The following is a 13,275-nucleotide window of genomic DNA, read 5'->3' on the forward strand; positions in this document are numbered from 1 at the left end:
CATGCACATGGTCTGTTCGGGAAATGGAGCGACTGAGAGCAAAAGAGGAGAACTAGAAATAGTTTAGCCTTGGACACTTCATGCAGCGGAGGTCACGGCCAACTGGTCAGGGCAGGTCCGCTGTAGTTTGAGGTACATAGATAACTAGCCTACGGAGTAGACGAGAACTGCGAAGCTTTTACCGTGGAACACCCATGGCAATAATGTCACGCAGAGGAGTCGGCGCTTGCATCGCAATCGAGGATTGGAAATATCCTTACCCGACTCTTCCAAGTCCAAGGCCACGTGCCAACCATCGTCCCCGATCAGCCCTCTCAACCTCTTTCATTGGAAGTTAATCAAGTCGAACTCAGAATTGCAGCGCTTACCGCCGGCTAAATCGATCTGTCCAATGAGTGTAGACTATGAGATCATACCATGAAAATCTCATGCCAATGCAATGGGTTCTCCTGTAACATCTAGCGTTAGTTTGGCGTAGACAGTCCGTGTTACCAATCAATCGTATCATTTTCCCGTGGCCTGTGGTGCCTGCGTGCCATTCTCCTTTTTCCAGTTTCAACTCTCAATTTCCGGGACCGATAGGTTCCGATGGATGGTGAAGATCACACCGCCTAAGTAACAGAACGGTACGGTATGGCGTAACTAATTCACCCTTGGTTCTGGTGAGTCATGTTTCACGTGACTGAGGCTGAGCTTGGCTGCCCAGGTTTTGTCGGTGTTTTGTTTTTGTCGTGGGTTTGGCGGAAGAGAGCATTCATGGGAAATATCTTCAAGTACTTGTAATGATAAAAGGAATCACTTTCGAAGTCTGTAGTTGATGTAAACATTCCCAATCCTGCATTTCCGACACCGGAGATCGTGGTTGATCTGCTGTTGGTCTGGAGGAATTATAGCGAGGTACGTAAGAAATACACTAGCGGCCGGGCTATTCTGCGCTCAGCCTAGCTTGATGCCTGAGCACGCAGGCCGTTAATCAATCAGGCCAGACTTGGGTCCACCTTACCGACCTTACGACGTGATTCCGCCCCCCTGCTATTCTTCCACTCACTGACAACTTCCTGCCTCTCTGGCTGCACCTATCCTATCGCTGAACGCTAGCGTGGATACTCTCTGCTTCCAGTTCTTACTTCTAGGTCCTGGTCCTGCACCACCGCAAATCTCCTCATCTGTTACCTGAGACCTCTGAGAGAAGCGACATACTTGACGGTTTTCTAGTTAATGTTGGCGAGGCCTTTAACTCGCTAATTAACTAGCTTGGCCCGTCCCGTCGTGCACCCCAGTCAGTCCCTTATCTCGTATCCTGCGGCCTCGTTCGTCCCTTTTCAACTGCAACCAACCTCCTGTCTGCATCAATGAGAGACGGCCTACCCTAGCAGTAATTTGCCCGCAGAAGATTGGACTCTAAGCATCTTTATATCATACCTTCCAATCTCTTATCGCGACTCGACTCCATACCGATACGATACCCACCTACCTTTCCATCGTTTCGATCGAAAGCGAAAGCGAAAGCGACCATCGCAACAAACCTTAGTCTGGCGACGACCAACCCAACTTCCGGATAGCGAACGGATAAAAACAAAGTTTACGCTGCCGCTCTCTTTCCTCGTCTTCCCCGACCGCTGGGGATTGATTACTCGCCGTCGATCAGCGGTCGCATCTTCGACGACGGCATTCGAACGCTTTCATTCTTAAGAGAATACTCTTACACCACATGGCGATGGCTGCAACCATTCATCGCTTTTCCAACGAACCGAGCGCAGGCGGGCCTGCGCCCGGTGCGGCTTCCATCACGCCTCCTCACAGCGTCAACGGCAAGAAGGATGTCGCCGAGGGTGCGCCCTCCGAGCTTTCGGACTTGGAACTCGATTCCAACAAGGACAAGGACAAGGGTACTGGTTTCCAGGATGCTGCGCCGGCGGAGGATGATGAGAAGGAAATCGAACCGGATCATTATTATGGAGGCGGCAAGATCCCCGTCTTCAAGCCCGTAAGTTGTCCCGTTGGACGAGAACTTACATTTGCGCGGTTATCGGCTGACCGGATTTGGTTCAGACAATGGATCAGTTTCGCGACTTTCAGTCCTTTATTAGGAGAGTTGATAAATATGGGATGCGCTCGGGGATTGTCAAGGTCATCCCGCCTGAGGAATGGTATATTTGTCTGACGTTGCAGGTTGTGGCATGAGCTAATGATTTCTCTTTGTAGGAGAAATGACCTTCCGGCCCTCGACGAAGCGATCAAAAAGATCCGCGTGAAGAACCCGATCATGCAGGAATTCCACGGCTCCCACGGAACCTATACCCAGGCCAATATTGAGCGACAGAGATCCTACAACCTGCCCCAGTGGAAAGCACTCTGCGAAGACGGCAGCCACCAGCCGCCTGCTCGCCGTGGAGAAAGGAGAAGAAACCAAGAGCGGGCAAACCGTGCTCCCGCGGCTCCCAAATCGCAGCCGACTCGGTCGGATACTCCAAAGCGAGGACCTGGACGTCCGCCCAAACGATCGAACCAGGCCAAAGTCAAGGAGGAATCCGTCAAGATCAAGGAAGAGCCCACGGCTGATGACGGCATGGAGAAGATTAAACCTGAAGGGCCTCCAACCCCCGTTTCACCAGAATCGAACCCCATCGAAGCAAAGACCGAAGCGCTCAGCGATGGCGAGTCCCTACCCGCACCGAAACCCAGAGGCCGACAGCCCAAGTCTGTCACTGCGCGGAGAAAGCAGAACAAGGGGGGCACAGTCGACTATGTGGACGAAGAAGCATACAAGGATTTCGACTACCGTATTCATGATAATGAGGACTATACCGCGGAGAGGTGCGAAGAGCTGGAGACCGCCTATTGGAAATCTCTGATGTTCAACAACCCTATGTATGGTGCAGATATGCCAGGCTCGCTCTTCGAGGACAAGACGGAGTCTTGGAACGTCGCGAAGCTACCGAATCTCCTCGACGTCATCGGTCAAAAGGTGCCCGGTGTCAACACTGCATATCTGTACCTTGGTATGTGGAAGGCGACATTTGCGTGGCATCTGGAGGATGTGGATCTCTATAGTATCAACTATATCCACTTCGGTGCTCCCAAGCAGTGGTATAGTATTTCTCAAGAGGATGCGCCTCGTTTCGAACAGGCAATGAAGAGTAAGTTGGTGATCCGACGAGACAGAACAGCGATTCTAACAGCGACTTTTAGGCATCTGGCCTAGTGATGCAAAGAATTGTGACCAGTTTCTCCGTCATAAGACTTACCTCGTCTCACCGAGTCTTCTCAAGTCTCAGTACGGCATAACTGTGAATAGGATGGTGCACTATGAGGGAGAGTTTGTGATCACATACCCTTATGGATATCATTCCGGATACAACCTCGGATACAACTGCGCCGAGTCAGTCAACTTCGCGACCGAGAAGTGGCTCGACTACGGTCGGGTCGCGAAGAAGTGCAACTGCGAGTCCGACAGCGTGTGGATCGACGTTGACGACATTGAGCGTAAATTGCGCGGTGAATCAACGCCTGAATATTATGGCGAATTCGACAGCGACCTTGACGTGGAGGGTGCTTCTGACCTCCTCACCCCGCCGCGTAGTGTGCCTGAAAAGACGTCCAACCGAGGTCGTAAGCGCAAGTTTGGTGGTGAAATGACCAAGGCTAAACGCATGAGGGCGAGTATGGATATTCCGAGGAAGATTCCTTGTCTTCTGTGCCCGAATGATCTGGACTATGAGGACTTGTTGCCTACCGAGGATGGAAAATCCCATGCTCATCGCCGGTGTGCTCTATATACCGAAGAAACCAGCATCCTTCGCGATGAATCCGGCAAAGAGGTTGTTTGCGATATCGATCTCATCCCCAAGGCTCGAATGGGCCTCAAGTGCCTCTACTGTCGTGAAGTGCGCGGGGCTTGCTTCCAATGCAACTTTGGCAAGTGCACACGATCTTATCATGCCACATGCGCTCTTCTGGCTGGAGTGCAGGTTGAAGAGGGCTCAATCACAGTTGTCGCGGACGATGGAAACCAGTACTCCGTGCCCAGCGTTGACCTGAAATGCAAATACCACCGCCAGAAGAAACCGTCATGGATGGCCAGCAGTGAGTCACCGGACAACGATCGTAAGCTGATCGAAACTGCCAGTCGCCTCGTTCGCGGCGACTTGTTGCAGTTCCAGGTCGACAAGGCTATCGATGGCGCGGTGGTTCTTGAGAACCGACCCATGGAACGCGCCTTGCTGGTTAAAGTGCTACCACGAGGGTAAGTCGACGCTCACTTCCCCTCCCCCGCCTAATCTATCTGCCTTCCGATCTATAGTGGAGTGATTTGTTTGCCTTTCCCCTTTTTGGACTCAAAGAAAGCTGACAAGACATGCATGGCTCAGGGACGTAATCGAGTTACCATACCGCTGGATGCTGGTCGTACGGAGGAGCAACTTTGCACCCCTGGCAGCAGGCATCAAGCCACTTCCCGCGCATCTCGCCCGGAAGCCCGAAGGCCGGAGGGAATTGGAATCCGCCTTGCCAGTGGCAGGAAATTCGTTTGGCGACGGGCGATCTCCGTATCAGTGGGCCGAGTTTGAGACGGTGGACAGCACTAACCGTCCTGCAGCCCCACCAGCTGTGCAGGTCAACTTGGACAAGATGGAACAGATCTGGTATTATTTGGGCCAGTCATCGACCGAGTGTAGGGCTCAATATACACACAACCCTAGCGTGCCCATCCACAACCCGCGGTCGAATTTCCTAGACAGCGTGAAGTCTCTTGGCGCCGTGATGGCCCGACTCCCCTCTTACCCCCACCACCGTCTGCCTCCCTATGTTTTGACTGCCCCTCCTCCTCACCTCCTTTCATCTGCCGCCGCCACCACCACCGCCTCCGCTGTCGCTGCTGCTGCTGCTGCCTCCCGCCCTTCGCTGCCGCAGCGCCCTCCTTTTGCCCCTCCTCCTCGCTCGACTCCCGCCGCTGCTCCGACGTCTGCTGCTGTTGCTGCTTCTGCGATGCCGTCAGCCTATCGCTCTCTTCCTAATAATCAATCTGCCCGCCATGCTCCGTATCCGCAACTCACCAAAGCCCATCTTCAATCCCAGCAGCAACACAGTCACCAGCAGCAGCAGCAGAACACGAACGGCTCCGTCACGACCAATAGCAGTCACCTCCCCCCGGCCAGCAACTATGCCAGCGTCCGCGAGATTATCGCCCGCAGGCGTCTGGCCCAGATCACCGACCATGCCAACGTCTTCGCTGGGTATATTATCGTCAGCCCGGAATTGGTAGTAGAGACGCTATTGGGGCCGATGGGCTCTGTGCCACCTTACAATGGCCTCGACAAGCTGGAGCTTCTGATGGCTCAGCAACGTGTCCAGCCTCATGCACCCGATGGAACCTTACTGCCGATGCAGCCGTTGAACATGCGCTCTGAAGAGGTCACTCGGTTATTGAAAATGCTGCGGTTCTCGATCATCAGCCACCGCGACCGGTTGGACGTGCTTCAAAAGAAAGAATCGGGAACCATGAAGCAGGAGCCCGCGAACAGGGTCAATGGGGCTGCTCCCAAGCCGCCTAAGAAGTATGCGTATCTTGAGCAACAGCGTGAGCAGGCTCCCACTGTGTATCAATCTCCTTACGATATGCCCTCTGGGTTCACCGAGTACGCTCGCACGACGTATGGTCTCACCCGTCATGAACCCGAGCTGCCCAGGCCTTCTCTAGCAAATGACTACTTCGCCAGTCTCACCCCAGAGGACCAGGAGAAGATTCTCAAGAAATGCGGCAGCTACGTGCAACGAGCCATGGAGCGGTCAGCACCTCATAGCCGCCAAAGTTCTGCATCCAATTTCCGACTCGCCACAGCGCTGGCTCAACAAACTGAGAACCCGACCATCGATATCACCACAGTCGAAGATATGCCGTTAACAGGTCTTGACTTCCCCTTGCGGGCGGACTCACCGTGCTCAAATTTCAGCCGGTCGCATCTGCGATTCCATTCGCCTAATGACTTTGTCAACCACGGAACAGAAGCCCATCACGACCACCATGATCTCTTTGGCGATCAACAGGCAAATACACGCTTCTGGCAACATGGGCCATGGGCTGCCGGCGATGGCAATACACCCAACGAAGAGAGTCGACCGTTCTTTGGGCCACATGAACGGCTGAAGCACGACTATGCTTCCTCCGACATCTCTCTGGGCCGTGGCGGGCCAGGCTCATTGCATTCCGTTGACATGGCTGGCTTCGGCATGGACAATCCCGAGGATCTCTGTGCCGCCCTGAGCCCTTGACTTGAACCGACTGTGACTGCTTATAGACATGCCGCTTCGCTGTAACTGCATCATCATATAACGATTTATTAGGATTGACGACTGCATGACAGGCGTTTGTATTTTTGTTGCGTCTTTCGTTTCCTCGCCGGAATTTTCCTCCTTTCGCTCCTCCAGGATAATGGAGTTGATGCTAGCTGGCCGTGTGGCTCAGCATGGGGACTTCACTGCTATATCGCTTGTTTCTTTGCCTTTCACCCTTTATGAAGAAAGCTGGGCCGATGTTTGGGAATGGACAATGGAAATGGGCAGCAATGGTGGGGGAGCATGGCAGCCACGCTTTGAGGCTGTCCGCCCGACACGTTACACCGCACCTTGACTCGCGAGACTCGACTCGCACACACGGTACGATCTCTTCGCCCAAGCTCAGGGCCTCGAGTATCTCCGACTGCCGACCGATTCTGCAAACTGTCCGGGCCTACTTTCGCCCTTTCGGTTCTTCTGCTCGACATCACTGTCATCAAGCGGACTTCTGTCTTCTCTACGCTACGCCCTCCCTTTTTCGCCGCCAAAAGAAAAGAACACTCAAAAGCAAAAGCAGACACGAGACGACGAAAGACAAAATATGTCCATGTGTTTTCCTGGAAATGAAGAATTGTCTCCTGTGCTATACATTTCTGTTCTCCGATACCCCATCGCATCCCATCCCATCCCGAATCACCCAACACATCACTGTCTCATCTCACACTTTACATTCCTCCCCTTCCGTCATCCTGCCCTCTCCCGATATCTCCCATTATCATATCCCCTTTGGCCACCCCTCAAATCCCCACCGCCCTCTCATTCTTCAATACTGGCGCTCATCTCTATCCGCGGAGGAACCGGCAGGCATGTTGCTATTGCTAGCTAATTGCTCGCTGGAGACGTGGATGATTCGATAGATGTGGCAGCCGTCACTTTCACCTGCACCTCGCTTGGCTTAAGGTTGATCGTGACCCCTTCGCCCTACCCTCATGTACCTATGTTGGAAACGAAATGAATTGTGAATGAATAAATGAATATATACTTTCTATATCTTGATCGTGTAATGCAATTGCTAGGTAAGACTAGAGTGGAGTACTATCAACTGATGTGAAGTCCGATTAGTGTGAAAAGAGTGTGCCATGGTTCGCTCTGGTATGGGTGTCCGTTGTAACTTGTCGAGGGGTCGCGGCGAGGAGGCCCACTTGTTATTATTGCCCCAGAGGCCGAGAGCGTTTGCATTCTGCAGGTGCACTTCTCCCGTCTCCGAGGCATTTCTTACGCTCCAGAAGCTAGACTAGACTAAGCTCGATTGCTTGTAATTGCTTATCAGGAAACTAATAATACGGAGTATCTATATCTATGGTTAATCAATCGCATGATCCCGTCTCGTTATCACCGAGGCCGGAGTGGGCTCGTGCCAGCGGAGGATCGCGCATGATGCGACCTCAGTCAGCAACTTGATAAGCCGATCTATGCATGCATGATAAATGATAAATCCTGACGATTTCCTACAATGTAGACTCTGGATCATCGATCATCGGACATATATAATTCTTGTCTGGGCATCGGTCATTCTGCGACAGGACAGTATCTGCTCTTCCTCCAGCTTCCAAGGTTCAACAGTTCAACTCTGGTTCGGCTTCCCTCCGCATCTTCCCCTCTTCTCGTGTTCTCCGCTTAATCTCCCCGACTTGAAACTTGAGCTTCAATTCTGAACCCATCACTGTTGGACCACCTCTGTCTATTCTTCATGCTTCAGTAACAATTACACATTCCTATACCGACCGCCATGCGACAGTCCTCCGTTGACGCCAGCGCCGACGAGGCCCTGGCCCGTATGGGCTACAAGAGCGAACTTCCCCGCAATCTCAGTATGTTGAGTATCCTAGGCCTGTACGTCTCTCACGAGTCTCAACAACTCAACTGGGAAGCTACTAGGCTAATGCTCTTCTGCGAACAGCTCCTTCGCAATCATGGCCGCCCCATTCGGCCTCAGCACAACTCTCTACATCACGCTCACAGACGGCCAGTCCGTCTCCATCATTTGGGGTTGGGTCCTCGTGACCCTCATCTCAATCTGCATCGCCGCGTCGCTCGCCGAGATATGCGCCGTGTATCCGACGGCGGGAGGAGTATATTACTGGAGTGCGATGCTCTCGACGAACGAATACGCGCCCATGATGAGCTTCATAGACGGGTGGTTGACGCTGGTTGGGAACTGGACTGTGACGCTCAGTATCACTTTCTCCGGTGGGCAGTTAATACTCAGTGCGATCAGCTTGTGGAATGAGGATTTTGTAGCCAATGAGTGGCAGACTATCCTGACATTTTGGGCGGTGGTATTGGTTTGCGCGCTTGTTAATGTGTTTTGTGCCAAGTGGTTGGACCTGGTCAACAAGGTGTGCATCTTCTGGACGGGGACGAGTGTGCTTGTTATTCTGGTGACGTTGTTGAGTATGGCCCGGGAGACAAGAAGGAGCGGCGAGTTCGTCTTTGCGCATTATGACGCCAGTCAGAGTGGATGGTACGTATCTTCTTCCGGAGGTTACAGCCGACTTGCTAACCGCTGCTAGGCCGGAGGGATGGGCGTTCTTCGTCGGGTTGCTGCAGGCGGCATATACTTTGACAGGCTATGGCATGGTCGCGGCCATGTGTGAGGAAGTCCAGAACCCGCACCGCGAGGTGCCGAAAGCAATCGTCCTATCTGTCGTAGCTGCCGGCATCACTGGGCTTGCATACCTAATCCCGATTCTGTTCGTCCTTCCAGACGTACAGACACTCATCGATGTGGCCAGCGGTCAACCCATTGGTCTGATCTTCAAGACTGTGACGGGCTCAGCAGGCGGCGGCTTTGGGCTGCTCTTCCTCATCCTAGGCATCCTAATGTTCGCAGGAATTGGCGCCCTCACAGCCGCTAGCCGCTGTACATACGCCTTCGCTCGAGACGGCGCCATACCTGGCTTCCGCCTCTGGCGCAGGGTTAACAAGCGCCTCGACGTGCCAGTGTGGGCTCTCGTCCTCTCAACAACCGTCATCTGCCTCCTGGGTCTGATCTACTTTGGCTCGGCGGCGGCCTTCAACTCCTTTACAGGCGTCGCGACAATCTGCCTGTCAACATCGTACGGCCTGCCAATTCTCATCTCCATGATTCGCGGCCGACAAGCCGTTAAGCACTCGACGTTCTCACTCGGTCGGTTCGGATACCTCGTCAACGGAATCACGATTGTATGGATCTTTCTTGCCGTCGTGCTCTTCTGTATGCCTGTGAGTCTACCTGTTGACGCAACGTCGATGAACTATGCCAGCGTGGTGTTCGCTGGGTTCGCGAGTATTAGTGTCAGTTGGTACTTTGCATACGCGCGGAAGCATTTCACGGGACCACCGGTGCCTGTCGATCAGATTGAGGACATTCCTGGGGTTGTGCCGGGGAAGCCTGCGGACGATCCGGAACAGGCTAAATCTGGGGTTGCTGAGAAACCGTAGACGGAATTTTTGTCATGTACGGCGAGCCTCAACAATGAAATTTAACATAGATAGTGAGCCTAACTGTTTAAGTGAATAATTGGCGCACGCAGTAAATGAAAACAGTAGACAATGGCTAGAGCGGTGGTGTGGAGTTGAGTCGGGATATCAATCACAGGGGGAAGGCGCGACCCTCCGAGAACCGCGGTCCAAGTCCAAGTGAGCGTAGCGACACCCAAGTCAATCAACAACACTGCGATCACCCATCCCTAGTCACCACTCTCTCCAACTCCCTATTTCGCGTTCGTACTGCAACTTCAAATTCACGCACTACAACCGCCTCCTATACAATCGACTTTCGGCCTCATTAGCCGCCTTCATCTACTCTCCCGACGTGGATCGCTTCCCCTCTCCGTCTCCGCCGAACCACAATTGAAACCGACGCAAGTCCGGGGAAGCTCAGAAGCCCACCTATAGTCTTGGTCCTGACGAGTCTCGTATGGCCTTTGGAACTTGGGCTCGCTTCGCTCCCCGTCCTGCGTCTTGTTCTTCGCGCCACGAATCCTAATGAGGGTGTCCCGCCTATATCGGTGCGCAATCCGATGAAGCACGAGCACAATCCCGAGTCTTTCTAATTCGCACCATGGCGGATTCTGTGGGTGCGTCGCTCGCTTACCCCTGTTATTTCTTTCAGCCCCTTTATTCTGGAAGGCCTATGAGATGTAACTTGAGGTAACAACAGATCGGGTCTTCGTTCACGCCCTCAACACCGTCAAACGTATCCCCCGAACCGGAACCGCGAGGCCACCGGCCTCGGAGCGGTTAAAACTCTATGGATTGTACAAACAGAGTATGGGTATGGATATCGCCTTGAGTTTTACAATGTGGATTGAACTGGTTAGGATAACGAGCTGACGGATTCTGTAGAGGGAGATGTCGAAGGGGTCATGGACCGGCCGGTAGGTAATACTGCGGATGTCTATATGGAATGTGAGAAGTGGTACGTCTTGCCTGCATCCCCCTGCACATGTCGGTTCTATAAGCAAGAGTGCTTGCTGACCTACCCAGGGACGCCTGGTTCGCCCAACGCGGCGTATCTCGCACTGAGGCTAAACGGCGCTACATTTCGACACTCGTCGAGACAATGCACACCTATGCATCCCAAACAGACGAGGCGCGCGAGCTCGTTTCCGAGCTTGAGTTCGTATGGGACCAGGTCAAGTCGAATATATCTTCCGACTCAACGGCATCGAGCCCCGTCCAGTCAACCAGGTTCCCTCCGTTACCACAGTCAGTCACACATTCTTCATCGTATGGGAACACCGGCGCGCAGTTAGCGCAACACCCTGGGTATCAATACTTGGCTGCTACAGGGCGAGGTGATTCTCGGCTTCGTGTGCTGAGTCCAGTCAGTCAGCCCGATGACATTTATCAACGGCGCACAGCGAGAACGGACTATGATCGTGAGCGAGGAGTGGTTGGCGAAGATGAAGATGAGGAGTACATCAATCCAGATGAGGATGAAGAGGAGGAAGAATACGCTGAGGCGCAGGCCAATCTCTGCGAAGATGAGGACGGCGACGAAGACGGGAGAATAGAGGGCATTACCAATGACGACAACCAGCTTGAACACATTTCAGAAGATCCTCAATACCGGAAACGCAATCGTAACCGCAATCACCACGGTAGTGAGCTCGACCCTGACACCCGGTGGCGCCGACGGGTCGAACAAGCCCTGACCAAGATGACTGCTGAGATCGCTGCCGCTCGCGAACAGATCGAAGCGCGCGCCCTCGCTGCCCGCCGGCGTTCCGGCGTTTGGGCCTGGCTCCGATGGCTGGTTTGGGTCACCCTGCGCCAGATCATCTGGGATCTCGCTATCCTGGGAATGTTGTTGATCTGGATGCGGTTAAGGCGGGATCACCGACTTGAAGAGCAGTTGAGGATTGGATGGGGAGTTGTGAAGACGAAATTGGCTGGGCTAAGAGGTTTGGGGGGGAAAAGGGTGCATATACTTTCTTGAGCTTTGAATTTCTTTTGCCATTGTGATTATTGCATGCGAAATTTCTGGATTGGGAGCATTTCTTACTTAAATTTCTTTTCTCTTTTCTATGTTACTCGCGCTTTTCCGGATTTGGTTCTGTTCAGGTATATATCGACTAGATTCCCTTGTCTTCAACGATATTATATCTCTTGTCAGGTTGTTCGGGTCACCCTATATGCCTGCATCGGGACATACATTTGGAGGCTTCTTGTATTGGATCCCTTCTTCTGCCGCTTGTGGGTGGTACTATATTTTGTCGGACAGAGACGTATCGTGACTTTCCTCCTGTGCATTCTAGCAAGCATTTGGATACTAGGCACCGCATTAGATCTACAAGGTAAGGACTCACAACGTTCAGCTGAGGATCCTAGTCCAGTTTTACACACAAAACGACATTCCTGATGCTAATATGTACACAAATATATCCCGATCAAACTAGACCAGAACCAGACCATGACACGACACAAATAACGAAAGGAAAATACACAGCCGAGATTCGCAACAATGAAGCGTCGGTATTCATTTTCTCTAAAAACGGCAGAACGAGATATTGAATTGATTCGTGGGTAGTGGTTATTCTAATATTGCGGACCGGGGAACGAAGCGTACAGCTGCTTGGGTCGGAGGTGCACGGGGGTCTGGTTCTCGGGGGCGCCGGGGATGGTCTTCTTCAGGCCCTGTATCATAACTGTTAGATTTATTTCTCTCTTTCTCTTCTGTCCAAGTCCAATGCCCGGGGAATGAACGCACAAGCTTATCAAAAACACACTTGTTCAAGTCCATCTCGAACTTACGGCACTCCCACAGCCGGTGGTTGTTGTTCTCGAGACACTCCCAGTGTGCGTTGAAAGACTGTAGGCAGTGTGTGTTGATGTCCTTGAGTCTGTTCCACGACCGTATTAGCAATCTTCCCAACTCAACCCGCCTGACCTTTCCAAATCACTCGGCTTTCATATCCCAGAAGAGGCAGACGAGACGGAGACAGAACGTACACACTAGCCGCACAACGCGTAACCTTCCGGCCCTCTTTGAGACACTCAATCTCACCCCGTCCATTCGACTCGTCCTTGCACTTCATATAGTCATCGTTGAACGCCTTGCACCGGTCTCCGATGAAGTAAGCGGCGCTGGTCAAGGGAGCACTGGTCGCTCCGATCTCCTTGACCTTGGGAATTTGATCGGGCATAAGCGCCGTATCGTAGAGGTTTTGTTGGTTGAACCTGAAGTTGATGCCGTTAGCATTGGCAAGGCCTAACTGCGCAACGAGCCTAGCCTCGGAGACCTCCTCAACGAGGAATTGTGAGATCGACAGGGAGCGAGTAGAAGGGGGAGACGCACTGGGGCTCTCTTCGCGACATTGTGGGCAGTGCCTAGTGTGATACGCGGCTCAATTGGTATACACTTGGACTGGGGAGCTTGATGAGGTGCCGGACGGAGTGGGAATTGGGACGTCGGTTTTTGCTTCGTCTTGATTGGCTGCTAGGCTGTCTGTCGCC

General features: G+C 52.9%; 5 protein-coding genes across 5 annotated transcripts; 4 read left to right on the forward strand and 1 right to left on the reverse strand.

Moving 5' to 3' along the window:
* Positions 1-1,717: 1,717 nt before the first annotated feature.
* BDV17DRAFT_286338 (putative jumonji family transcription factor) lies at positions 1,718-6,270 on the forward strand (the record flags this gene model as incomplete). The annotated part of the gene is made up of 5 exons (XM_073760884.1): positions 1,718-1,987; positions 2,053-2,150; positions 2,206-3,140; positions 3,193-4,246; positions 4,371-6,270. The coding sequence occupies 5 exons, from the start codon at positions 1,718-1,720 to the stop codon at positions 6,268-6,270; spliced, it is 4,257 nt and encodes a 1,418-aa protein (XP_073621485.1).
* A 61-nt stretch (positions 6,271-6,331) lies between these two features.
* BDV17DRAFT_11869 (uncharacterized protein) lies at positions 6,332-7,323 on the forward strand. Its single transcript, XM_073753978.1, has one exon. The coding sequence runs from the start codon at positions 6,465-6,467 to the stop codon at positions 7,188-7,190; it is 726 nt and encodes a 241-aa protein (XP_073621486.1). The 5' UTR covers positions 6,332-6,464; the 3' UTR covers positions 7,191-7,323.
* A 472-nt stretch (positions 7,324-7,795) lies between these two features.
* Positions 7,796-9,806, forward strand: BDV17DRAFT_249860 (putative GABA permease). Its single transcript, XM_073756268.1, has 3 exons — positions 7,796-8,166; positions 8,234-8,797; positions 8,847-9,806. The coding sequence occupies exons 1-3, from the start codon at positions 8,063-8,065 to the stop codon at positions 9,754-9,756; spliced, it is 1,578 nt and encodes a 525-aa protein (XP_073621487.1). The 5' UTR covers positions 7,796-8,062; the 3' UTR covers positions 9,757-9,806.
* Positions 9,807-10,242: 436 nt separating this feature from the next.
* Positions 10,243-11,852, forward strand: BDV17DRAFT_11904 (acyl-CoA-binding domain-containing protein). Its single transcript, XM_073753987.1, has 4 exons — positions 10,243-10,394; positions 10,478-10,591; positions 10,663-10,735; positions 10,804-11,852. Exons 1-4 carry the CDS (start codon positions 10,379-10,381, stop codon positions 11,756-11,758), a joined length of 1,158 nt encoding a protein of 385 aa, XP_073621488.1. The 5' UTR covers positions 10,243-10,378; the 3' UTR covers positions 11,759-11,852.
* Positions 11,853-12,230: 378 nt separating this feature from the next.
* On the reverse strand, positions 12,231-13,209 carry BDV17DRAFT_11898 (coiled-coil-helix-coiled-coil-helix domain-containing protein). The gene is made up of 4 exons (XM_073753985.1): positions 13,118-13,209; positions 12,772-12,999; positions 12,530-12,662; positions 12,231-12,456 (listed from the first exon to the last, which is right to left on the reverse strand). Exons 1-4 carry the CDS (start codon positions 13,135-13,137, stop codon positions 12,358-12,360), a joined length of 480 nt encoding a protein of 159 aa, XP_073621489.1. The 5' UTR covers positions 13,138-13,209; the 3' UTR covers positions 12,231-12,357.
* Between the last annotated feature and the right edge of the window lie 66 nt (positions 13,210-13,275).

This window comes from Aspergillus undulatus (genome assembly GCF_047715775.1).
Source record: "Aspergillus undulatus strain CBS 261.88 unplaced genomic scaffold BDV17scaffold_1, whole genome shotgun sequence".
Classification (NCBI taxonomy): Eukaryota; Fungi; Ascomycota; class Eurotiomycetes; order Eurotiales; family Aspergillaceae; genus Aspergillus; species Aspergillus undulatus.

Bases quoted from the DNA above. Each gene is read 5' to 3' on its own strand.
- BDV17DRAFT_11869 (XM_073753978.1), top strand. From the start codon at position 6,465: ATGGGGACTTCACTGCTATATCGCTTGTTTCTTTGCCTTTCACCCTTT.
- BDV17DRAFT_249860 (XM_073756268.1), top strand. From the start codon at position 8,063: ATGCGACAGTCCTCCGTTGACGCCAGCGCCGACGAGGCCCTGGCCCGT. The intron at 8,167-8,233 runs GTACGTCTCTCA...TTCTGCGAACAG, and splicing joins ATGTTGAGTATCCTAGGCCT to CTCCTTCGCAATCATGGCCG. The intron at 8,798-8,846 runs GTACGTATCTTC...AACCGCTGCTAG, and splicing joins GACGCCAGTCAGAGTGGATG to GCCGGAGGGATGGGCGTTCT.
- BDV17DRAFT_11904 (XM_073753987.1), top strand. The intron at 10,592-10,662 runs GTATGGATATCG...CGGATTCTGTAG, and splicing joins ATTGTACAAACAGAGTATGG to AGGGAGATGTCGAAGGGGTC. The intron at 10,736-10,803 runs GTACGTCTTGCC...TGACCTACCCAG, and splicing joins TATATGGAATGTGAGAAGTG to GGACGCCTGGTTCGCCCAAC.
- BDV17DRAFT_11898 (XM_073753985.1), bottom strand. From the start codon at position 13,137: ATGTCGCGAAGAGAGCCCCA. The intron at 13,000-13,117 runs GTGCGTCTCCCC...CATCAACTTCAG, and splicing joins ATGTCGCGAAGAGAGCCCCA to GTTCAACCAACAAAACCTCT. The intron at 12,663-12,771 runs GTACGTTCTGTC...GTCGTGGAACAG, and splicing joins ACGCGTTGTGCGGCTAGTGT to ACTCAAGGACATCAACACAC.